General features: G+C 35.6%; 3 protein-coding genes across 3 annotated transcripts; 2 read left to right on the top strand and 1 right to left on the bottom strand.

The window, feature by feature from the left end:
• The first annotated feature begins 16,116 nt into the window (after window positions 1-16,116).
• Window positions 16,117-17,690, top strand: LOC140808589 (protein FAR1-RELATED SEQUENCE 5-like). The gene is made up of 2 exons (XM_073165673.1): window positions 16,117-17,451; window positions 17,643-17,690. The coding sequence occupies exons 1-2, from the start codon at window positions 16,117-16,119 to the stop codon at window positions 17,688-17,690; spliced, it is 1,383 nt and encodes a 460-aa protein (XP_073021774.1).
• A 478-nt stretch (window positions 17,691-18,168) lies between these two features.
• LOC140812705 (uncharacterized) lies at window positions 18,169-19,957 on the top strand. Its single transcript, XM_073171053.1, has one exon. The coding sequence runs from the start codon at window positions 18,611-18,613 to the stop codon at window positions 19,817-19,819; it is 1,209 nt and encodes a 402-aa protein (XP_073027154.1). The 5' UTR covers window positions 18,169-18,610; the 3' UTR covers window positions 19,820-19,957.
• A 982-nt stretch (window positions 19,958-20,939) lies between these two features.
• LOC140832107 (LEC14B protein-like) lies at window positions 20,940-25,367 on the bottom strand. Its single transcript, XM_073195929.1, is given in 11 exon segments — window positions 20,940-21,278; window positions 21,390-21,450; window positions 21,557-21,715; window positions 21,814-21,989; window positions 22,573-22,650; window positions 22,868-22,995; window positions 22,998-23,043; window positions 23,429-23,506; window positions 23,850-23,969; window positions 24,145-24,691; window positions 25,189-25,367. Coding segments are annotated over 10 exon segments (1,437 nt in total). The 5' UTR covers window positions 24,574-24,691; window positions 25,189-25,367; the 3' UTR covers window positions 20,940-21,116.
• Window positions 25,368-25,876: the final 509 nt, after the last annotated feature.

Genomic DNA, 25,876 nt, shown 5'->3' on the forward strand with positions numbered 1-25,876 from the left:
CAAAAGTCAGCCCAGCTGGAGCACCAAAGGTCAGTCCAGCTGAAGCACCAAAGGTCTTTCAGTTTAGAATACCAAAGGTCAGCTGGAATACCAAAGGTCTTGGTCCATAATTCCAATTTTCGAAAATAAAAAATAGCAAAAGCCAGGTGAACCTTGGTGGGAAATTTTGCCTTGATTGGTCCGACATTCGACGCACCTAGGTCGCGCTCGTACGCTTGCACACAAGTCAAGCCTTTTTCCACTGCAAATCGGGCCCATGATTAGCACCCCCCTGCGCCGGCGTGCTCGAGAGAGAGCCTCTTGACCAGTCATTATTACACCTCTATAAAGTGCAACTCAATATAAGCTCACCAATGCTATGTTCATTTTCCAATGTGGGACATTTTCCACTTGCCTTATACTAGGCCTTGCTTGCTTGTCCAATTTCCCATTCAAAGATCAAGCCCAATAAGCCAAGCCTCTAAGTCCAACAATCCCCACATGAATGGAAATTGAAAGATATTCAACGATTTTCGTGATAAAATTCAAAAGTTGAATCTTGCATAAGATAGGTAGGTATTACCCTTTGAACCTTCCCTCGTGAAAGCATAATAATTCACTGGTTGACAGTAGACATGATGTCTTTGAACTGTACAGCCGTTTGTGTGAGTTAAGATATACTTCACACAAGACTCTTCCTAATACTATTCAGTTCTCATGATTGTGTTCGTTTTGGCCATGAACACACTCCTGGTTCTGCAAGAGGGTCTAGAATTGAGCCCTGCAATTCCTTCAAAGCGGCCCCACATCTCTCTCACATAGGTGATTCTATATTGCTTCTTATCAGAATCATTAAAAGCCGTAAGCTTATCCTCAACATTCACTGTTTCATAATAGGAATGGATTAGGGATAACCCCCACAGTGATTCTCCAAATTCGTGCGATTAGGTTGTCCCACTAAACCTATTTCTTGGGATCTCCAGTCAGCGTAGGTTGGGTTTTCCTTCGCACCAATTTATTCTATAGGCTTGAGCCCCATTCCCCTTGACATTTTCGTAACTAACTCTCTGTTTAACCCTTGGGTTAGCGGATCCGCTATATTATCCTTTGACTTTACATAGTCAACAGAGATAACTCCAGTTGAGAGTAGTTGTCTAATGGTATTATGTCTACGACGTATATGCCTAGACTTACCATTATACATTTTATTTTGTGCCCTTCCAATCGCAGATTGGCTATCACAATGTATGCAAATAGCCGGCACAGTTTTTTCCCATCCTGGAACATATTCTAAAAAGTGACGCAGTCATTCAGCCTCTTCACCACACTTGTCAAGAGCTATAAACTCAGATTCCATCGTGCATCTGGCTATTACAGTTTGTTTGGAAGATTTCCACGCAATTGTTGCACCTCCTAAAGTGAATACAAATCCACTTGTAGATTTTGAGTCTTTCATATCAGATATCCAATTTGCATCACTGTATCCTTCAATAACAGCAGGATATCTGGTATAGTGCAGCCCATGATCATGAGTGTACCTTAGGTATCTTAGCAATCTGATAATTGCTTTCCAGTGTTCAACTCCTGGATTACTCGGGAATATACTCAATTTGCTTACTGCATAGGCTATGTCTGGTCTTGTACAACTCATTAAGTACATCAGACTTCCAATGACTCGAGAGTATTCTAATTGAGACATACTCTCACCTCGATTCGTTGATAGATGTTGACTGGTATCTATCGGGGTTCTAGCCAATGCAGAGTCATCGTTATTGAATTTCTCAAGTATTTTATCAACATAATATGACTGACTTAGGACTAGCCCTTCTGATGTTCTATGGATTTTAATTCCAAGGATTACATCGGCTAAGCTCAAATCTTTCATGTAAAATCCTGAGTTCAATAACTTCTTGGTGGATTTGATCATCTTATCATTACTACCAATGATAAGTATGTCATCTACGTAAAGACATAAAATGACATATCCCATTTCATTGTTCTTTATGTATACACATTTGTCACATTCACTGAATTTAAATCCATTTTCCATCATGGCCTTGTCAAATTTTTCGCGCCATTGCTTTGGTGCTTGTTTTAAGCCATACAGAGACTTCACCAGTTTACATACCTTATTTTCTTGCCCAGTCGCAGAAAATCCCTCAGGTTGTTCCATGTAAATTTTCTCTTCTAAATCTCCGTTTAGAAAAGCTGTCTTTATGTCCATTTGGTGTACTTCAAGATTCCGCAAGGCGGCAATCGCAAGTATCACACGAATAGAGGTTATTCTCGATACATGAGAATATGTGTCAAAGTAATCAAGTCCTTCACGTTGATGGTAACCTTTAATTACAAATCTGGCTTTATACTTATCTATGGTTCCATCTGATTTCATTTTCCTTTTGAAAACCCATTTACAGCCTAGTGGTTTGCTTCCCGGAGGAAGATTTACTAATTCCCACGTATGGTTTTGTAAAATTAATTCCATTTCGGAATTGATTGCCTCTTTCCATAGAGGTCCCTCAGATGAACTAATTGTTTCCTTGAAACTTTGAGGTTCACTTTCCATCATGAAAGTGATGAAATCCGGACCAAAGGATTTCTCAGTCCTAGCTCTCTTACTACGTCTAGGTTCAATATCTTGATCAAGCTCTTGTCCTTGATCAATTGTCTCATACAATCTTTTGGATGAACTTGGTTCTTCCTTAGATTTGTATGGAAACATGTGTTCAAAGAACGAAGCATTTCTTGATTCCATTATCGTATTCTTATTAATATCAGGTATTTGAGATTAATGTACAAGGAAACGATACGATGTACTGTTTTGAGCATATCCAATGAAAATGCAATCAACAGTTTTTGGTCCTATATTTATTTTCTTTCGAGTGGGTACTGCTACCTTGACAAGACACCCCCACACTCGCAAGTATTGGTAAGAAGGACTTCTACCTTTCCATAACTCGTATGGACTTTTATCTAGCTTCTTTCGGGGTACCTTATTTAAAAGGTAATTAGCTGTTAGAACAGCTTCTCCCCACAAGTTCTGTTGTAAACCAGAACTTAATAACAACGCATTCATCATTTCTTTCAATGTGCGATTCTTTCTCTCTGCAATGCCATTTTGCTGTGGAGAATAAGGTGCAGTTCTTTCGTGTTTGATACTGTGTTGAGCACAAAACTCAGCAAATGGTGATTCATATTCACCTCCACGATCACTTCTTAGCACCTTAATTTTCTTGCTAAGTTGATTTTCAACTTCACTCTTGTATTGGACAAATTTTTCAATCGCTTCGTCCTTACTTTTAAGGAGATACACATAACAAAATTTTGTGCTATCGTCAACAAAAATGATGAAGTATTTGTTTCCACCACGAGTTTGTACACTTTTTAGATCACATATAACACTGAATTAGATCAAGTGGTTCACTATTTCTTTCAATAGTTCGAAAAGATGATCTTGTTAGTTTTGCCTCAACACAAGTTTCACATTTGTGTTGTTTATCAATTTGGAATGCAGGAATGTTTTTCGTGTTAATTATTCTACGAATTGTATCATAATTAACGTGTCCAAGTCTACCATGCCACAAACAAGAAGACTCAAGCAAGTAAGCAAAAGTATTAACTTTATTCATCACGGGCTTAATAGCCATTACATTTAGTTTGAACAAACCATTACAAGCATACCCTTTGCCAACAAACATTCCACTCTTAGACAAAACCACCTTATCTGACTCGAAGACAATGTGGAAACCATGCTTGTTAAGAAGCGACCCGGACACCAAGTTCTTGCGAATGTACGGTACATAAAACACATTGTTCAGAGTCAGTTCTTTTCCAGATGTCATCTTCAGAACAACTTTCCCTTGACCCTTGATTTCAGAAGTAGCGGAATTTCCCATGAATAGTTTTTCACCATTCTCAGATTGCTCAAGAGTAGCAAACATTTCCTTGTCCGAGCAAACATGGCGAGTGTCCCCAGTGTCGATCCACCACTCCCTTGGGTTCGAACCCACCAAATTAACTTCTGATATTACAGCGCAGAGATTCATGTTCGAAACCTCTTGAGATATGTTCTCGACCAAATTCACCTCTCGGTTCCTCTTTGGCTTCTTACACTCAGATGCCTTATTACCCATATCATCACAGTTGTAGAATTTTCCGGAGAACTTTTTCTTCGAAATGCCTCCCTTGGGTCCCATGTTCAACCTTTTGTTGGAGGAGGAAAATGTTCTCTTTTTCGAGCTTTGATCATGCTCGACAACATTTGCCTTAACGGCAACAGGAGAAAACAATCGTCTTTCCGAGCTTTTGTTATCTTCCTCGATGCGAAGTCGAACAATGAGCTCTTCAACATTCATCTCCTTTCGCTTGTGCTTCAAGTAATTTTTGAAATCCTTCCAAGCTGGTGGTAGCTTCTCAACAATAGCAGCCACTTGGAATGATTCGCTCAAAGTCATCCCCTCACCGTGAATCTCGTGAAGAATCACTTGGAGTTCTTGAACTTGGCTGATAACCGACTTTGAATCCACCATTTTAAAGTCCAGAAAGCGACCAACAAGAAATTTCTTGGCCCTGGCATCCTCGGTTTTGTACTTTCTGTCAAGGGATTCCCATAGCTCTTTAGCCGTTTTCTTTTCGCAAAACACATTGTAGAGCGAATCGGCCAATCCGTTTAGTACATAGTTTCGGCATAAGAAATCGGAATGATTCCATGCCTCAACCGCACTATCAGATTCAACATCTCTCTCACCCTCGTTGAGTTTAGGAGCATTCTCAGTAAGGAATCTGGCCAGGTTCAGCATCGTCAAGTAAAACAGCATCTTCTGCTGCCACATTTTGAAGTCCACACCAGTAAACTTCTCGGTTTTTCACCGTGACTCGCTGGAACAGCAACCGCAACAGCACGTGGGGTACCATGAGAGACAACTTGAGGAGGGACAACATGACCAGTTTCCCTTTGCACGTTGATTTCAGTAGCCATATCTGAAACAACACGTAATGAGTATTCTGTTTTAAGATTGTTATCCAAAATATGTAAGGAGACAGAAAGGTATACTAAAAACCAGCGAGGTAAAATCGTGAACAAAACAGTAGCACAATGCATAAAATAAAGCAAACCGAGGCCTGTATGAAATACAGTGTCCTTAAAACAGATTCGTCCCCTCCGGGATGTGCTTCGAGGATGAACTTGGACGTCTGTTTTCTAGGATACAACGGAACAACCAGCAGTATCTTAGCACGAGGTACCACAACGGCGAACTGAAATGTACCTGAACTTTATCACGGGAGAAGAGGAACGACAGAGGAACAGCAGCCGGGAAGAAGCAGCAGCAGAGACAAGCCTCTAAATCCAACAGAATTCACTATCGTTTAACAAGATGAAGTTTATTATGTGATGATTTGAATGAATACAAATCTTGCTAAGTTATTGTATGATGACATAATAATATTTTTATGTTTAATATGTCTAATGAATGTTAATTCGATCAATAAATTTTCAAATGAAATGAAATAAAAATTCAATTTAAAATATCTGAACATAATTAGAACTATATATATATGATGAATGATATTTTAGACTTTAAATAAACGAAACTTGTTAATATATTAAAATTTAACTAATATGATAATATTTATATTTTTTAATGAATAAAATAATAATGTAATTTAAAATATAAAAAAACTTGAATCATATAAAATTATTGATTAATTTGGTAATTAAAATAAAATTATCCAACAAAAATTTACACGCAATATATGTATATGCATAGCATTTTTGTGGTTTTATTGTAGTGTTGTGAGATATTTGGTAATGGATTTTATGGTGGTGTTATTTTATTTGGTATTTGGAAGATGTACGTAGTATTTTAGAATGTTCAATGTGCCGAGTTTATGTTTTTTAGTTGTCAGATTTGTTTTTATTATTATTATTATTTATGAATAAAATTACTCTTTCCCGTCTTAGTTTACAATTAATTTATAGAGATACATTTTATAGTATACTCAAGCTCGATTCTATCTTTAACAATCTCGAAAACGATATCTCTCACCAAGTCGAGCTCGATTCAAACTCGTTAAATATGATAAACGAACTATTAATGTATCGAGCTTGAGTTATTCATGACTTTCAAAATGAGCCGAGCTCGAATCTTATGATAAAAACTCAAATCGAACTCGATCCTTTATATATCTTAAAAGAGTCGAGCTTGAGCCCAATACTGTTAGACTCGACTTGATTCGTTTACATCACGTTTATATCACTAGATATACATGATCGAATAGTGTTGAGGTATGAAGGAAATTACTCTATTTAGAGCATATACTAAGCTCGAATTTTGGGAATATAGTAATTATTTTGTGTTGCTAAAAAATAAACATTATGTTGTGAAAAAGTAAAAATTTATGGTAAAAAGTAAAAATCTCAAACTCTCAAAATTTACCAAACTACACACTTTATAATATTTTTCTCTCTACTCAATTGTGATTTTCTTCACAAATGAGAGATCTATTTATAGGAAATCTTTACAAATAATCCAAAAATAAAATACATCATTACCTACATCATCACACACTAATTTTCAATATTTACAACTCTTATTTTCAACATTCAAATATTCAATACACATATTTTAAATATATTTTTCAACATTCCCCCTTGTGATGATGATCATAATGATTGTCTTCATTACGTGTTTTTATACTGTCTCGTTAAAAACCTTACTAGGAAAAACCCATTGGGATAAAAACCATAGTAAGGGAAAAAGAGTGCAGTCACGTAAACTCCCCCTGATGTTGACATGAACAATTCTTCACAAATTTCGTAGATTGCGCATCCCAATATTATATATGTGCTTTCTGAATATTGTCGTAGGAAGTGCCTTTGTGAAGAGATCTGATGAGTTTTCACTTGATTGAATGTGACGAACATCAATACATTTATTCTTCTCTAGCTCCTTGGTGAATGCGAAGAACTTAGGAGGAATATGTTTAGTTCTGTCGCTTTTTATGTATCCCTCTTTCATTTGAGCAACACATGCAGCATTATCTTCATATAGTATCACAGGTTTCTCGTCGAATGATAATCCGCATGAGATTTGAATATGTTGGGTCATTGATTTTAACCACACACATTCACGACTTGCTTCATGTAGTGCAATAATCTCGGCATGATTTGATGAAGTTGTTACGAGCGTTTGTTTCTGTGAACGCCAAGAAATTGCAGTGCCTCCCCGAGTAAAAACATATCCAGTTTGGGAACGTGCCATTTGTGGATCAGATAAGTATCCAGCATCGGCATAACCAATTATACTTGGATTAACATCTTTTGAATACAAAAGTCCCAAGTCTGTCGTTCCTCGTAGATAACGGAATATATGTTTAATTCCGTTCCAGTGTCTCTTTGTTGGATATGTGCTAAATCTTACCAACAAATTTACGGCAAAAGATATATCAGGCCTTGTACAATTTGTAAGGTACATAAGGGCACCGATAGCACTTAGATATGGTACTTCTGGACCAAGAATATCTTCATCTTCTTCACATGGACGGAATGGATCCTTTTCTATGTTTAATAATCTAACAACCATTGGAGTACTTAAAGGATTTGATTTATCCATATTAAAACGTTTAAGGATCTTTTCTGTATAATTTTTCTGGTGAACAAACATTCCACATTCTTTTTGTTCAATTTGTAAACCCAGACAATACTTGGTTTTTCCAATATCCTTCATTTCAAATTCTTCCTTCAAGTATGACACAACTTCTTGAATTTCCTTATTCGTTCCAATAATGTTTAAATCATCAACATATACAGCAATAATTACGCATCCGAATGTTGTTTTCTTAATGAAAACACAAGGGCATATTGAATTATTTACATATCCCTTTTTCATCAAGTGATCACTTAGTCGATTGTACCACATTAGACCGGATTGCTTTAACCCATATAATGATCTTTGTAATTTCACAGAATAACATTCTCTGGGTTTTGAACTTTGTGCTTCAGGCATCTTAAATCCTTCAGGGATTTTCATATATATATTACTATCAAGTGATCCATATAAGTAAGTTGTAACAACATCCATAAGACGCATTTCTAAATTTCAGATACTGCCAAGCTAATCAAATACCGAAACGTAATTGCATCCATCACGGGATAATACGTTTCTTCATAATCAATTCCAGGTCTTTGAGAAAAACCTTGTGCAACAAGTCGAGCTTTATATCTTACTATTTCATTTTTCTCATTTCGCTTTCGAATAAAAACCCATTTGTATCCAACAGGTTTTACACCTTCAGGTGTAAGGACTATAGGTCCAAAAACATTACGTTTATTTAGCGAATCCAATTCAACCTGGATGGCTTCTTTCCATTTTATCCAATCCTGCCGATTTTTACATTCATCAAAGATTTTGGTTCATGATCTTCATTATCATTTATGATGTCGATTGCCACATTATAAGAAAATATATCTTTTCGGTTCCATATTTTTCCAATATTAGTATAATTGATAGAGATTTCATGATTCTCGTCAGTTTGTGGTTCTGACAGAATATTTTCATCATCATGTGTTTCTTCAGGAACACCATTCTCTATTTTGTGATCATCATGTGTTTTTTCAGGAACATCATTCTCTATTTTGTGATCATCGTGTTTCTCTATGAATTTTTTTTTCGAGGATTTTTATCCTTGGAACCGACTGGGCTTCTACGCTTCAGGCGTTTTACGACATCATGACTTTGTCCAATTTGTTTCTTTGGAATTACAATTCGAGCAGGAGCATTTACAGCATGTATATATGATTTACTTACCCCTTTTGCATCTGTAAATGCATCTGGTATTTGATTTACTATTCTTTGCAAGTGCACAATTTGTTGTACATCTTTTTCACATTGTTGTGTTCTTGGATCCAGATGTAACAATGATGATACATACCATGTAATTTCTTTTTCGGTATGTTTCTGTTCTCCCCCTAACATTGAGAAGATTTCCTCATTAAAATGACAATCAGCAAAACGTGTTGTGAACACGTCGCCTGTCTGAGGTTCAAGATATCGAATGATTGATGGACTATCATAACCGATATAAATTCCAACCTTTCTTTGAGGTCCCATTTTCTTTCGTTGCGGTGGTGCAATAGGCACATACACCATACATCCAAAAATTCTCAAATGAGAAATGTCTGATTCTTTACCAAATGCAAGCTGCAATGGAGAGTATTTATGATATGCACTTGGTCTGATGCGAATTAATGAAGCAGCATGTAAAATTGCATGTCCCCATATAGAAATAGGGAGCTTTGTTTTCATAATCATTGGTCTAGCAATCATTTGCAGACGTTTAATCAATGATTCAGCCAATCCATTCTGTGTATGTACATGAGCAACATGATGCTCAACAATGATTCCCATAGACATACAATAATCATTGAAAGTCTGGGAAGTAAATTCACCAGCATTATCAAGTCTAATTTTCTTGATTGTATAATCAGGAAATTGATTCCTCAATTTTATTATTTGAGCAAGTAATCTTGCAAATGCAACATTTCGAGTTGACAATAAATATACATGTGACCATCTGCTGGAGGCATCAATCAATACCATAAAGTATCTGAATGGTCCACATGGTGGATGGATTGGTCCACAAATATCACCCTGAATACGTTCAAGAAACATTGGTGATTCAGTTTGGAATTTGACTGGTGATGGTCTTATAATAAGTTTTCCAAGAGAACATGCTTTACATTGAAACTTATTATTCTGAAAGATCTTCTGGTCTTTCAGTGGATGACCATGTGTATTTTCTATGATTCTTCGTATCATTGTTGAACCAGGATGTCCCAATCGGTCATGTCAATTTGTTAATATTGAAGAATTATCAACTACCATGTTTGATTCAATGGGACTTATATGTGTATAATGCAATCTAGTAGGGAGCATTGGTAGTTTTTCAATCTCATATTTCTTTCCTGATTTATATATGATAAGACACATATATTTCTCATTCCCTTCATTCATTGTTTGAGTATCAAACCCATGGGAATATATATCATTAAAACTCAACAAATTTCTTTTCGATTGTGGTGAACATAAAGCATCATTGATCAAAAATTTTGTACCATTAGGTAACAAAAATTGTGCTTTACCACATCCTTTAATCAAGTCTACAGGACCTGATATTGTATTCACCGTTGTTTTTATTGGTTTTAGTTCCAAGAAATATCTTTTATCTCAGAGGATAGTGTGCGTTGTACCACTATCGGGTATGCAAACTTCAGCTTTGCTCATAGTATTTTCCATATTTGAACTTCAAAAAAATATGCAATGAAATAAAATTACTGACAATACATATATAAATATAACACATATCATAATTGTACAATAAAACATTATTATTTGAATACATGAAAAACAAATTATTGTACATTTATATTCTACCACTATATTGTTCATTTTCAGAAAAATCATTGAGAAAATCTGCAGCATCAATATTGTTCATTTCTATCCCACCAACATGTTGATCATTTCCAGAGAAATCATTCATAAAATCACCAACATCAAAATGAGTTAAATCACTCAAACGGTCACTGCGTTCAGTGAAGTTGGTCTCCTTTTCTTTCCCCTTTAATGATTCTTTATAAAGTTTGCAAAGATGCTCAGGGGCTCGACAAATACGGGACCAAGGTCCTGGAGTACCACATCTGAAACAAGAACTTTCATATCTTTTTGAGTGATTCTCATTAACACTTGTATTCTCATGATGCATTTTCGGTGGATGGTTTGGGACGCTCTTTTGAGATGAGTTATAAAAATAACTATCTCTATTGTTTTCAAAACCACGGCCTCGACCACGACCACGGCCAATTCCACGTCCACGTCCACGTCCACGTCCACGACCTCGACCTCGACCAAAATCTTGTCTTTGAATTTGATTTTGGTTTCGAGGTTTAAATTCATTTTTACTTACAGCATTTTACTTCTGGAAATGCTGTTGATCCAGTGGGTCGGGACTGATGATTTCTCATTAATAGCTCGTTGTTCTTTTCCGCCACAAGAAGACAGGCGATGAGTTCAGAATATCTCGCGAATCCACGTACTCTATATTGTTGTTGTAGAGTAATATTTGATGCATGAAACGTGGAAAATGTTTTTTCAAGCATCTCAGATTCCGTGACCTCATGTCCACAAAATTTTAGCTGCGAGATTATTTGATACATCGTTGAATTATAATCATTGACTTTCTTAAAATCTTGGAATCTTAACATATTCCATTCATCACGGGCAGTCGGAAGTATAACTTCCCTTATATGTTCAAATCTTTCTTTTAATCCTTTCCACAGAGCCATGAGATCTTTTTCGATGAGATATTCACATTTTAATCCTTCATCGAGATGTCGACGTAAACATATTATAGCTTTTGCTTTTTCTTGTGACGAAGATATATCATTTTCTTTAATGGTCTCGCTTAGACCCAATGACTCAAGATGCATTTCTACATCTAGAGTCCATGGCATATAATTCTTTCCCGTGATGTCGAGCGCAACAAATTCGAGCTTTGTTAAATTTGACATGGTGGTACTAAAAAAATTACGATACATTTTATTAGTTAATGAATATTGCAATACAAAGTAATGGATAAAAAACAACTACAAGCATTTGTAAAAATAAAGAAAACACACGAGGAGGATATTCTCCGATAAATACAAGACTCGTGAGTATGATAACCAAAATAATTAAAAATAACCTTGAGAAAGCCATCTTCTTTTTTTTTCAAAAAATTTGATGAAGAATATTTTTTAGAGAAGAAGAGAAAGTTGGAGTGATTGAATGTGTTTGTGAGATGATATTTATAGGGCAAAAATTAGCCGTTTGTTGCCGTTTATGACCGTTGGTGTACAAAAAATAAATGTATGTATTTCTATAATTTTATGGTAATAATATGATGTATATAATATTAGACGTGTTTAAATAATTATGTATATCATATCACATTATTATAATGAAGTGTCATAATTTATTTTATTTAAAAATCTTGTAGGCTTTTATACTTGTCGTACCCCTTACCGGGGTATGGGATGTCGTCTTAACATCCTCCCAGGATTTGTAACAAGTTTTTGAAAAATTTATTTTTATTATTTCTAATAATAACATTATATTATATACTAAATAAATACACAATAAATAAATAACAGTAAAATAAATATTATTACTTTTGTTACATTTTTCTTCTGTTTGGAGCTTGGAAAAGTATGTAGGACTTTTAGAGCTTCGTGCTGATAACGTGTTGTGAAAAAGTAAAAATTTATGGTAAAAAATAAAAATCTCAAACTCTCAAAATTTACCAAACTACACACTTTATAATATTTTTCTCTCTACTCAATTGTGATTTTCTTCACAAATGAGAGATCTATTTATAGGAAATCTTTACAAATAATCCAAAAATAAAATGCATCATTACCTACATCATCACACACTAATTTTCAATATTTACATCTCTTATTTTCAACATTCAAATATTCAAAATTCAAATATTCAATACACGCATTTTAAATATATTTTTCAACACATTAGTTGTTGTATGAATCATTTAATTTTAAACAAAAACTCTTAAGAAACTATCTCACAGCTTAATTTTGTGAGATAGATCTCTCACTCGATCCGATCTATGAAAAATATTATTCTTAAGTAAAAAATATTACTTTTAATTATATGTATAGATTGAATCGATCTGTCTCACGGACTGTGATGAAGTTAACGTAGGCTCAGTACGGGCAGCTTCCCACACTAAGTCTAAAAAACAATAGTTTTTGTAGGCTCGTGTGGAAAGCTACCCGCACTTGGCCCAATTTATTTTTCAAAGATCGTCATCTAGCTGATTACATAGAACCAAAATCATGGCTGCAGACATGATCATATCTATGAAATATATATTTAAAATAAATTACAAGATAATAATATTGGAGTTACAATTTTTTGCTTCAAAATTCATACTTAAATTTTGTTTGATTCTGCGTGGCTTTTGCACGAAATAATGGTGTGCAAGAAAAGTGCATTCTTTTTTCTTCTTTTTTTTTTGGTCAAAGGAAAAGTGAAATATTCTGTTAAAAAAGAAAATTGGTACTTTTTGGATACCTAAAGTAGTGAAAATAGGTTTGGATGCTTAATATAATTCTTCTTTTTTCCCACTCTTTATTAAAAACGAATGTTCCCCTTTGCATACATACCTATTAATTAAACTCGGGTTTCAAAAGTAATCGACTAGGTTATTCTTATTTATATACCCAAATATATTTTATATATATATATATATATAATATACATATATCTATATCCCAAAAGTTATATTTGTCATTTATTATTGATATTTTGAAAGAAAAATGGGATATTTGCATGAGATGGATAGTTTTTTTGTTTTAAGGCAAGGGCGATACTTTATCCATGGAAATCTTGGGTACGGTGCCGTTCACGTGGCTTACCCTTTTTTGGTTCCACGTATAATTGTCAAACTTTACTTGTCCTCTTAATTAAAACGAAACTGCCTACTTTAATGTATTTAACCACATTCGATATTACTTTCCAAAAATAAAAAACCACATTCGATATTACTTTCCAAAAATAAAATAAAATAAAATAAAATAAAAAACCCATTCATTTCCAAATTCCAAATTCAAGAGGGTCATAGATATAATTGACCCTAACTTATGATTTTTTATATATATTTTGACTAATTGACTAAACACGACGACAATGACTTGGTTTCATTATATATTAGTATTTCGATGGACGCATATTGGGCTTGTGTTATAATTAATTTGTTTATATTTAAATGAAGATCGAGATGTAATTATAAAAAATAGTTAGGAAATACATTGCAATTTTCATATATGAATTAAAAAAATAAGGAGTGAGTCTCATGTGAGACCGTCTCACAGATACTAATCTGTGAGACGGGTCAACCCTATCCATATTCACAATAAAAAGTAATACTCTTAGCATAAAAAATTATACTTTTTCATGGATGACCCAAATAAGAAATCCGTCTCACAAATTCGACCCGTGAGACCGTCTCACATAATTTTTTGCCAAAAATAAATAGAAAAAAAGGAAAAACAAAAGACCAAGTAGGAAATGAATATACAACTTGATTAGGGGTGAGCATTCGGTCAATTCTGTTACCGACCGAACCGAAATATTTAGCCATAACCAAACCGACCGAATTAGTTTTCATAACCGATGAAAATCGAACCAAATTAAAATCAGTTAATCGGTCGGTGACTGTAAGGCCCTGGCCCTGTCCTCAGATCCTGCAATCACAGTTCCTGGACTCAGAGCAGCTTGCACTTACTCATCGGACTTCTCCACGCCAGGAAAGTGGAGTTTGTGCCTTCCCAGGATTCGACCCCTCAACCTCCTGGCATATAGGTATATTGGATACAATCCAATTACAAGATCTTGATAACAATGAAATATAAGTTTTTGTGATATGGTTAATTTTGTCATTACAATTAAATATATAAATTTAATCACTCTTGTTAAAATCATACCAAACATTCAACATATTATCTTATCATTATATTTATCATTTATTTATCTTTATACTATATATCCCTTACTTATCATACCTTATGTATCAAACCGTACCTAAATGTCTATCTAATATAGTATATATGCCAAACTAAATACAATTAAGTAACAATTTATGTATTGAAATTTAAAGTTTCAGCAAATTAGTAATTGTAGCACAATAGTGGTAATATAGATGCTGCCTCTACGGGTACTGCCCTTAACCATTTATTAGCTGCCAAGTGGCAATTAATTTCAAGCTTTTTAAATAAATAAAAATTTATCAAAACTCATATGTTATCTCAAAAAGCCGGTTCACTAACCATGTCACTAACCATGGTTCAATTTTTTTAAATGATTTATTTTTAAAAAAGCATTTGACCTTCATCCATTCTTCCGCCGTCATCTCTCAAAAAAGCAGAACAAGACTTCCACCACTTTGCTCTATTTTGCAGCTTTCTGGAAAAAAATTAGGTTTTTATTTTTTACTTTTTATTAATCTAATTTTGTATGTCGGTTCTTTTTTTACTTATTGTTGCTTCTTGTTGTATTCGATGATTTAAGGACAAACAAGGGGATTTTTTATGCGTTTTTTCATTTTATATTATATTATATTTTACTAATTAAGTTTTAATGATTGTAATTTCTTTTAAAGTAAAATACAGTAGAGTATCCTCTTGTTTATGTCCATATTTTTGTAATATGTGGTACTTGAATATATGTATGTTTCCTTCATCTAATTTGTTTTTTTTTTTTTTAAATTAGATCCAGTTGGTCTTTTTTTTGGGAAATGGAAGATGACAAATCGGATGCATTTGAAGAGTTGGAGGAAGACTACGGGGAAGAAACCGAAATTGATCAGATTCCAAAAAAACAACATGGACTCCCTAATTTTTCTATGCAAGAAAATGGAGAGGTACAAACTGAAAACTTCATTGTCAATGTTTTGAAGAGCAAATTAGAAGTGGGTAAGATTGTGAACACTCTTGAAGAAGCTTATTTATTGTATTGTCAATACGCACATGCCAAGGGATTTAGTGTAAGGAAGGGTGAACAACGATGTTTTTCCCATACGGATGAACTTCAATCAAAGGAATTCAATTGCTCATGTGAAGGTTTGAAAGATGAAAAAAGATCTAGTAAAAAGATTCCAATTTATCAAAAACTGCTCACTAGAACTAATTGTAAAGCCAAATTGAAGATTTCAAGAGAAAATGGGGGACAATGGATAGTGAGTAGATTTGTGGAAGAGCATAACCATGAGATGTTTGCACACGATCAAACTCACTTGTTAAGATCGGCACGCAATATATCACATGCAAAAAAGTCTACTCTAGAAGCTATGGTAAATGCTGGAATATCTGTCTCTGCTGCTGTTTCTTTCATGGAAAATGAAGCATGTGGGTCAGAAAATTTGGGTTTTACTAGAAAGGATGCATATGATCATATGAGTCGACTGAAAAAACATACCAAAGTGGATAATGGAGATGCCACTGCGCTTATTAAATATTTTATAAATACAGCGAATAAAGAGAATTACTTTTACTGGAACGTGCAATTGGATGATGACGATAGGGTGATGAACTTTTTCTTTAGGGACTATAGAAGTGCGGTTGATTATGAAAATTTTGGTGATGTTTTGTCGATTGATACAACATATAGAACAAATAAGTATAATTTGATCTGTGCTCCATTTGTTGGTATAAATCACCATATGCAGAATGTGATGTTTGGCTTGGCCTTTATGTCAGATGAAACCGAAAGTTCTTTTGAATGGTTGTTTACAACATTTCTTGATTCTATAAATGGAAAGCAACCTCAAACTATTTTTTCAGATCAATGTCAAGCTATGATGAATGCCATCGAAACAGTTTTTCCACATTCACATCATCGTTTATGTCAGTGGCATATAAATCAAAATGCTCCTTCACACTTTGGGAGTTTAAATGGAGATTCAACTTTTAAACAGTTATGGTATAAATGCATGACTTATTGTGAATCTGAAGATGAATTTGAGGCCACATGGAAATATATGATTGATACATATAATTTGGATGATCATAGATGGTTGAATGGGATGTACAGACTCAGGGAAAAATGGGCTACTGCCTTTAGTAGTGGAAGGTTTAGTGCGGGACTTTTGGCTACTTCGAGGAGTGAGGCCACAAATATGACTTTGAAAAAGGCATGTAACAAATTGAGTTCTTTGTATGAATTTGTGATGAATTATGCGAAAATTCAAAATGATTGGCGGAATAAGGAAAAGACAGAGGATACTCGTTGTCGTCATGGTAAGCCTGCACAGATTTTGAAAAATCATCCATTGTTGATTAATGCTGCCGAGGTTTACACGATTTCCATATACCAGTTATTTGAAATTGAATTGGTTAATTCTTTGAATTGCAAATTTGTTGAACCACCATCTTGTTTTGGCAATGATTGGAATTTGCTTGAGGTCAAAGTAAAATCTCATGATGAAAACTCGAGGGTTAGACATGTGGTGTTCAATAAGCAGAGTCATGAAATAAAATGTAGTTGTCATAAGTTTGAGACAATGGGGATTTTGTGTAAGCATGCTTTGATGATGTTTAACTGTATGGATGTCACTGTTTTGCCCGATAGTTATATTTTGAAAAGGTGGATGAAGAATGTAAGAAATAGAATTAAATATGATTTTGAAGAATGTTGTAGTGGTGGTGGTGGTGATCATGTATCTGAGATGGTGTTTGTCAACCAAATAATGAGATCGATGTATGATCTAACTCAACTGAGCAAACCTCAAGAGGATGCGAGAAAAATATTATATAGATTGGTTGCCATAGCAAAAGATGAAATCTCTAATCTTGTCCAGAATTTGAGTGTCGATGATGAGACACCGTGTGATGATATTACAAGTAATGGTTACATGGCTAAAGTATGCGTACGTAACCCACTTACTGCTAAAGAAAAAGGAGTTACAAATGCAAATATCACACGACACTGGGATACTAAGAGAAACAAAAGAAAAGAAAAGGAAAAAACTAAAATTTCAAGTAAGTTTTCATTTCATATACTTGTTATATAGTTAATATACTTTTAAGTTTGTAATTTTCTTCTATTTGCTAGGCACAAAAGGAGCCAAAAGAAAGGGGCAAAGTTCACATTATTTGTTGAACAATAATGTAATCATATTTTGTGTCTGTTTTCCCGATGAAATCTGTTTTCTTACCAATCAAAATATTAAGGTTCAAAAAAACAAACCTTTCATTAAAAATTATTGAATTTGCCGTCATAATTATTTTGCCTTATTTTATTTTCTTGTTATTTATATATTAATATTAACAAAAAAAAAGATTGAGAAAAAAACTTAAAAATAAAGGTGGAAAAAGGAGCCTCGAATTTGACGAGTTCTCATTTTTAAAAAGTAAACCATGGTTAGTGAACCGTTTTTTGAGATAACACTTAAGTTTTCATAAATTTTTATTTATTTAAAAAGTTTGAAATTAAGTGCCACTTGGCAGCTAATAAATGGGTAAGGACAGTGCCCTTAGGGGCAGCATCGACGAAGCCCACAATAGTACTGGCTTGCATCGTGAAGTGCACCATACCGCGCGGAACGAAGCAAGCAACCAACCCCCCAGACAGGAGCCTAGTTATCTTGTTTCCCACGTAGGCTCGGACAACCGTTTGCCACTTTGGCCTTACCTATTCCTAACCCAATAAACAATAATGTGATATCCTCGTTAACGTTAATATAATAAAATAAAGAAGGCATAGAGTGTCTTAGCACTTGCGGCTGCACATTCGGTACTCTACACTGCAGTCAATCGCCATTTCCAGTTTTTTCATCTTCTCCAACAAGCTGAAGAAACGTTGAAATCAGTCAAAACCCGTATTCTTCCATTTTTGATTCACTCTTTTTGCCTTTTTTTTCCTCTCTCTCTGTTACCTTTCATGTGAAGCCACTCGAGCTCCCACTATATCTGTTCACCTATCTTCAACTTTTTCATGCTGTCTCCATTAAAGCTTCACGGAAAAGAAGTTCCGCAATCCCTTTATACAGTCCTCCTCCTGCATTGTGTTCGGCAGTAATTATGTTGATGAAAATGAAGTACTTGATATTGAAGGTAATCAACATTTACGGTTTCTTGTTTCTAGCGAATTCCGTTTTCGCGCGTGCGATGCTGGACCCGATTGATTTCTTGGCGTTGCAAGCTATTCGAAAGAGCTTAAACGATCTGCCGGGCTCGCATTATTTTGAATCCTGGGATTTCACTTCGGATCCCTGTAATTTTGCCGGTGTTTACTGTAATGGTGATAAAGTGGTTGCTCTAAACCTCGGGGATCCCCGGGCAGGTTCACCGGGTCTGATGGGCCGACTGCACCCAGACATCGGCAGACTATCTGCACTAGCCGAGTTCACCATTGTTCCGGGTCGGGTCATCGGGACTTTGCCTCACACTTTGTCTCAGTTGAAGTATCTTAGATTTTTAGCAGTCAGTCGAAATTTTATCTCAGGCGAGATTCCGGCGAATTTGGGCCAGCTGCGGGGGCTGCAAACTCTGGACCTTAGCTTCAATATTCTCCACGGAAGCATTCCATCTTCCGTCGGAACGATACCGGCGTTGTCCAACGTCGTCCTCTGTCGCAATCGGCTCACGGGTCCGGTTCCTACGTTCATATCCCATACTCTGACCCGGCTGGATTTAAAGCACAACGATCTCTCCGGTTCTCTTTCGCCGCTCGGACTCCCTCCCTCTCTACAGTACCTCTCACTGTCAATGAACCGGCTCACTGGCCCAGTAGACCGGCTTTTATCCCGATTAAACAGGCTAAACTACGTCGACCTTAGTATGAATGAGTTCTCGGGCAACATTCCTGGGAAGATATTCAGTTTCCCGATCACCCGCCTGCAGCTTCAGAGGAACCGGTTCTCCGGCCCGGTGAGACCGGTTCATGATGTGAGAATCCCAACCATTGATCTGAGTTTCAACCGGCTGTCCGGCGGGATATCTCCCATGTTATCGACGGCTCAGAATCTATACCTGAACAACAACCGGTTCACGGGTAAGATACCGAGCATTTTCGTGGACCGATTACTCTCTGCAAGCATACAACTACTGTATCTGCAGCACAATTATCTGACCGGCATGGAGATTATTCCAACGGCTGGGATTCCGCTCAGCGCCTCATTGTGCCTGCAGTATAATTGTATGGTCCTTCCCCTGCAGACGCCTTGCCCTTTGAGAGCTGGTAAGCAGAAGACAAGGCCAACTAAGCAGTGCACACAGTGGGGAGGGTAAGATGGGGAATTCACTCTTTGGACAAATCAAGATTCAATTTTTAATTAATAAAGTCAAACTGTTGATACAAAGTATAAGATTTTTGTGGTTGATTTGTAATTAACATTCAGACTTATAATTTTATATATATATATATATATATATATATATATATATATATATATATATATATATCATGTCATTCATACAGCACAAATGTCTATTAATTAATTATTGTTGTTCTTGATTTTATTCAGTACATCATTCCATTTCTTTCCTTCAAAATCATTCTTCTTTTCAAACGTATCTTATAGTTCAGTTGGTCTCACTTGTTGTCTTTTGTCCCTAGACTACAATTCGAATAACATCCTCCTTTGTGCCAAAAAAAATCAGTCTTCTTTTGGCATTTGAGATCACATCGAGGTACCAGAAGACGACATGAATTGTCGATATAATTGATAGTAACATTCAAATTAGTTCTTTTCTTCGAGGAGAAAAAGACGACGATAAATTTTTAGGGTGTACTGGATATGCCCCTTTTGTCTGAATCATTTGTTAATCAAAGATCTTGATGGTAAAACAAAGCTAAAACAATAACAGAATTTAACTAACTGAGCATTTGTTTTATGTTTGGCCAATGGGTAGGGGCCTCGAATGATGAGGAAACGCTGTGTTCTTTTTGGACTTCCAATCAATTTCTGATGGTCCTTTTTCAAACCCATCTTAAAATAAGGTATTTTATATACTCAAATCTCAAATTTTGTCCATCGCAGTCTCCTTTTGTCGGGGCATTCATTCAATCACAGAAATACAAGAAACCCGTTTGTTTCTCCACACCAATCACTACTGAATTTTTGGAGGGATTCTTCAGCTTTAATGCAAAAGCAAAAACTTGTATGAGACGGTCTCACGGGTCATATTTTGTGAGACAGATATTTATTTCGGTAATCCATGAAAAAGTACTACTTTTTATGCTGAAGTATTACTTTTTATGGTGAATATGGGTAGGATTGACCCGTCTCACATATTGAAATCCGTGAGACGGTCTCACATGAGACCTAGTCTAATGCAAATACGAGATTTAAAATTCAAGGTTTTCGGATCCTAACTTTGTTCAGATTACTAAACAGTAGAACATGGGTCATGTAAGTTTCAGTTTATTATATAGAAAATTACATATGCAATCTACATGATAAAATTGTATAACAAGACACGGTGGAGGTCACTCGTTTGATATAGTTATTGCGGAACCTACACAGGATGGAATACTGACGCACTCAACACAGTAATAGTCATAGAAATCTCTCCTCGACATTTTCTAGGTTGCGGGTGCTGGCGCCTTTTCGTTCCCAGGGAATTCCCATTTAACGACGTCTCCATCCCAAGATGAGCTCACAAGCATTGGATAATTCGGATGCCAACTACAATCCCTCACCGTTAATTTATGGTGTTGCAGCTTCGCAACTTGCGCTCCGGACACCTGGAAACACAAAGTCGACACATGTTTATTGTCAACAAATTAAGTGCAGAAGTAGCTAAATATTAGTTTTTCATTTAAAATAGACAGTGTTAGTAGACATATAGAACCTACCAAGTCATAAACATAAATGCAAGAATCATGGGATCCTGTGTAGATGTACTTCTGGCCGGTGCTGTTAAATGGTAAAAACGAAATGATCAGGAGGCGGATTGATATTCAACACCGATTAGAGAGAAGAAATTGGAGAGTCAATGAGTAGTTCTATGCATGGCACTCACCTATACTCGGGTGAGAAGTAACAACGAATCAAAGTACGCAAGACTGAGTGCCCTTTATATGTAGAAACTGATTGATCATATGGATGCTTCAAGTTTCTAGCTTGGACTGGATAATCCATCCATCTGTAATCCCATTCATAGTTTCTGTATGCTTGATAGCTGAAAACGAGAGTCAAAGAAAGATTAATTTAAATGGGTCTTTAAACCCATTTATCAAAATAATCAGGTTGCTGACTGTCAGAGCCTAAAAAAAATACCCAGTAGAGTTAGATGACATTTTCCGTATATCCCACAGTTTGATGGCTTGATCTTTACCATTGGATATCATGTAACGGCCATCTCCTCGGCTATCAATGAACGTAATGCCTTCAAGATGGCCCATTAGGATCCCCACAGGCTTGCTTTTGGTTAAAAAGCAGCGTCTGTCCCAAACCTACACGAAATAGCTAGTTGGATATAAATCGATAGTGTATGTCCGAAATTTACTTTGGATCTGGAATTCCTGAGTACAAAATGAAGAAAATTTATTTTTCTGTACCCAGTTTCAAAATATGACACAAAGGAAGCGCTCGTGCACACATAATAAGATGAGGCATCTTTCAAATAACACATTCATTGAATTCTAAATACGATCGCATTTTAATGAAATTCTCACTTCGGAAAACAAGAAACCACAATCATATATCGATCCCAAGTTCCTTTTTCCCCTTTTTTCTATTAAACCGTGGATTAAAACAATGCATAAAGGACATAGGTGTCCTTTAAGATGGAAGACTGATGATGTTCCAGTCATCAGAGCATAATATCACAATGAAGAGAAAGGAAAAAGATGAAGCTCGGCTATTTTTTCACATACAGAGAAAAGATATACTCTTACAGTAGCAGCCACAGCCAATCAACATATTTGTTTGTCTATACATGTGCAACAATTAAATGGAAATCATAAGGAGGTGTTAAGCATTTAAATTTCCGCTATTTTTTGTACATTAGGCTTAGAGTAACGAATAAATTATCACCTTAACAAAATTGTCATCGCTTCCAGAATAAAGTAGACAACCACTTTCATCAGCAAAACATACCGTGTTGACATCAGACTGCACAGAAAAAGAAGTGAGCAATGGCAACAATTTAAAACCAAAATACCACTACCTACATGAATATGTTTTCATTACCGAAACCAATCAGAAACCACTCATAAAAATAGAAAATCCACTGAGAATGTGTTCAAGAATTTTTTTTATTGCCTACGGGCTAGGTTGCTTGAACGAGAATAGAAAATGAAGGGCATATAGTTAGCAATGAAAACAGTACCGCATGGGCTGGAATTCTAAGAGTAACTTTTTTGGCTTCAAGGTCATAAACATAGATATCCTCATCGCTACTTCCAGCAACAATTTCTCGCCCATCAGTTGAAAATTTAAGAGAGAAGATTCCAAAGAATATCCCCCATCGTCTGGCGAAGAGAAATCCAAGCCATCATGAAATTCCTGGATAGCAAAGAATCTAGCTAGACTTGAGTGCTTCCAAAACTTAAAATTCCAGAAAATTCAAATTAATAGTGCGACTTAAAGAGGAATGAACATCAGCAATTAGACATGATCAGGATGAAATATGAAAAGCTCAATTGCAAAATTCTCAAAGAATATGACTGTTTTATTTTCATTTTTTCCTTTCCTCGAAGAAGCCCAAGCTGTCACTCCTTGTGACAAACCTGGTATTATTAATATAGTTCATTTGTCAGCCAAGATAAACCAATATGATAGGGATTGCTAAAAAAACATGAAAATAAAATGAGCAATGCATACACTAAACATGATGTGTGATGTTAACATTTGGAATACAACAAAATAAAAAGTTACTTGAATTTCATACAGTGATGTTTGCTAGGGATTCTTTTGTTGAAGATCCAACGTTGATAATATGTACAACAGGTGACATGCTAGCATAGATCTGCAATAGCATCAGTTGAGAAAATGAGATTAATGCCAACAAAATAAGATGTGCACAAAATTTCAATACAAAATAAAATCACTAAAAATAAAATGTTAGGTGCACCGGACCAGAGATGGAATGAATACGATTAACTATTGTTATACCCTTATCAACAATGAAACCCCTCGAAAGCTTTGTATCTGATTTACAACAAGAATTAACATAGTGCACATGACGAGAAAATACTATTAACTGATTCTTATGTGAGGAAGAATATGATCAAAGATCTGAGTATAACTCGATGCATAAATATTAATCAGGTTCATAGGAACCTGCAGTCACCTGCAGCCAGAAAACTTACAAGGTGCCGTTGATCAGGTGAAAGGGAAGTATCAGTGATTGTCCATCTTAAGCTTCTAGCAAGAATGTTCTTCCGGACTTTCCATCCTCTTTCAACATCATATATTCTAATTTGACTTCCCTGAAACAGAAAATATCAAAAGCCTCAAAGTAAACATTTTTAGACTAGAATAACTATTACATTCAAGAAGCTTCCTTAGAAGACAAATTCAGGGTAATTTATGTTTAATTATATCATCAAAACCTATCTCGGAAGCCAAAAATCAACAGGCACTTTACCTCAAAAGCTACAATACCTGAAATGCAGCGACGAAAAGGGAACCGTCAGAAGAAAACTGTGATACATATGCCCTAGTTGACATCCGGTCCACAACCCACGGACCATTAACGGGCATATATTTACTCAGAACATGACGGCAATCTCTTGACGAGAACCTCCCTCTTCCAGAAAGATTTGCCTCTCGACCCGCCAACATCTTCACTGTAGGAACAGGAAACTCATCCTTCCCTGGAAAAACTCGCCTCAACTTCTCATGAGGCCCAGATAGCAGCTTTGTTAGCTGAGAAATATCATTATCTAAAGTGTTCGACTCTTTAGTTGGTGGAGAAGTACCACCACCAATGTCAGTGGAACTAGAACCTTCAAGATGTCCTGTTTCTGCCTCCAATTTACTAAAAGCATAACCCATATCCTTGGTGGTAGTGTCTCTAGCTACAAACAACATTTTACACCACAGTAGCTGCAGAAAATTCTGGTGTTGGACGTACCAAATACAGTTGCCTCTTCATGTCATCTACAATTGAATTTAGTCCATGTCGAGTAGAACCAGAAGGACCTGTTGGCTGTTAATTGAGTGACCCAACCACAAAAAAGATACTTCATTTCTATGTATGAGCACATGGAGTAATCATAATATAAGCATATTCGAGTAAAACATACATGACTGTGCGATCATTTGACTTTGATCAAAAAAGCTCAGAGATTAAACGAAGCATTAAATCATATAAAAAAGAATATAACACACTGCTGCTGGATAAAGTTATCAATTATCCCAGTAAAACGCGAATCTACAATTCTTCGCAGTTAGCGTGACCAGAACCAAAGGATCCTAGAAAAACCAATTAATTACTATTCTAAGAATAGTAAACTCGCAGAGTTAATTCCATAGAAATCAAGAAATTCTATTTCGAGCAATTCAACCCACAACATAATTCAGTAAACAAGAATCCTAACGGAACCAATCACAAAATTCTGAAGTATGTACACAGAACCAAGTATAAGAAAACCCCAAAGAAAAGAATAAAGCTTTCAATTACTCATCGTAAGTTGACTCACGGACCTCGAACTAAACATCGCCAAACTCCCGAGAGTGATTTCCACTTAAAATAGGAAACCAAACTTCCTACTTCCTTGTGTTGAATGAACACAATCAATTCAGTGGATTAAAAAAATATTAAAAGAAAAAAAAAAGATCCCTTTCCCACATTGAACAAGAAAAACTCGTCGTTTTGTGAATTTGCGTCGTCTGAGGACTGAGCGTGGCGGACTCCAGCTGGCTCGATGCAGTCAGTAATCCGAAAAGTCCACGTGTCACCATCACAAGAATCCGTACACCGTTGTCAACAAAACCCGGTGGAGGTGATCTTGGATCATGAATGAATCGGGCCAACATAACAATTATTGTGCCTACAAGGAGAAGCCCAATGGGTACTGTCTGTGAACTCAATCTTTCAAGAAATGAATTGCTTTAATTTAAGGGTGTAAACAAAAGTGCAAGTGTACTACTCCATATAAGTCCAGCCCAACAAATATATATTTAATTTATTTAAAAATGTACATTTATCAAGACATACTTTTGAGTAGGTCTTTTGTGAGACGATCTCACGAATCTTTATATGTGAGACGGGTCAATCCTATGAATGTTGACAATAAAAAGTAATATTTTTTCATGGATGATCCAAATAAGAGATCTATCTCACAAAATACGATCCGTAAGACCGTTTCACACAAGTTTTCGTCATTTTGTC

This window comes from Primulina eburnea, chromosome 1 (genome assembly GCF_022965805.1).
Source record: "Primulina eburnea isolate SZY01 chromosome 1, ASM2296580v1, whole genome shotgun sequence".
Lineage (NCBI taxonomy): Eukaryota > Viridiplantae > Streptophyta > Magnoliopsida > Lamiales > Gesneriaceae > Primulina > Primulina eburnea.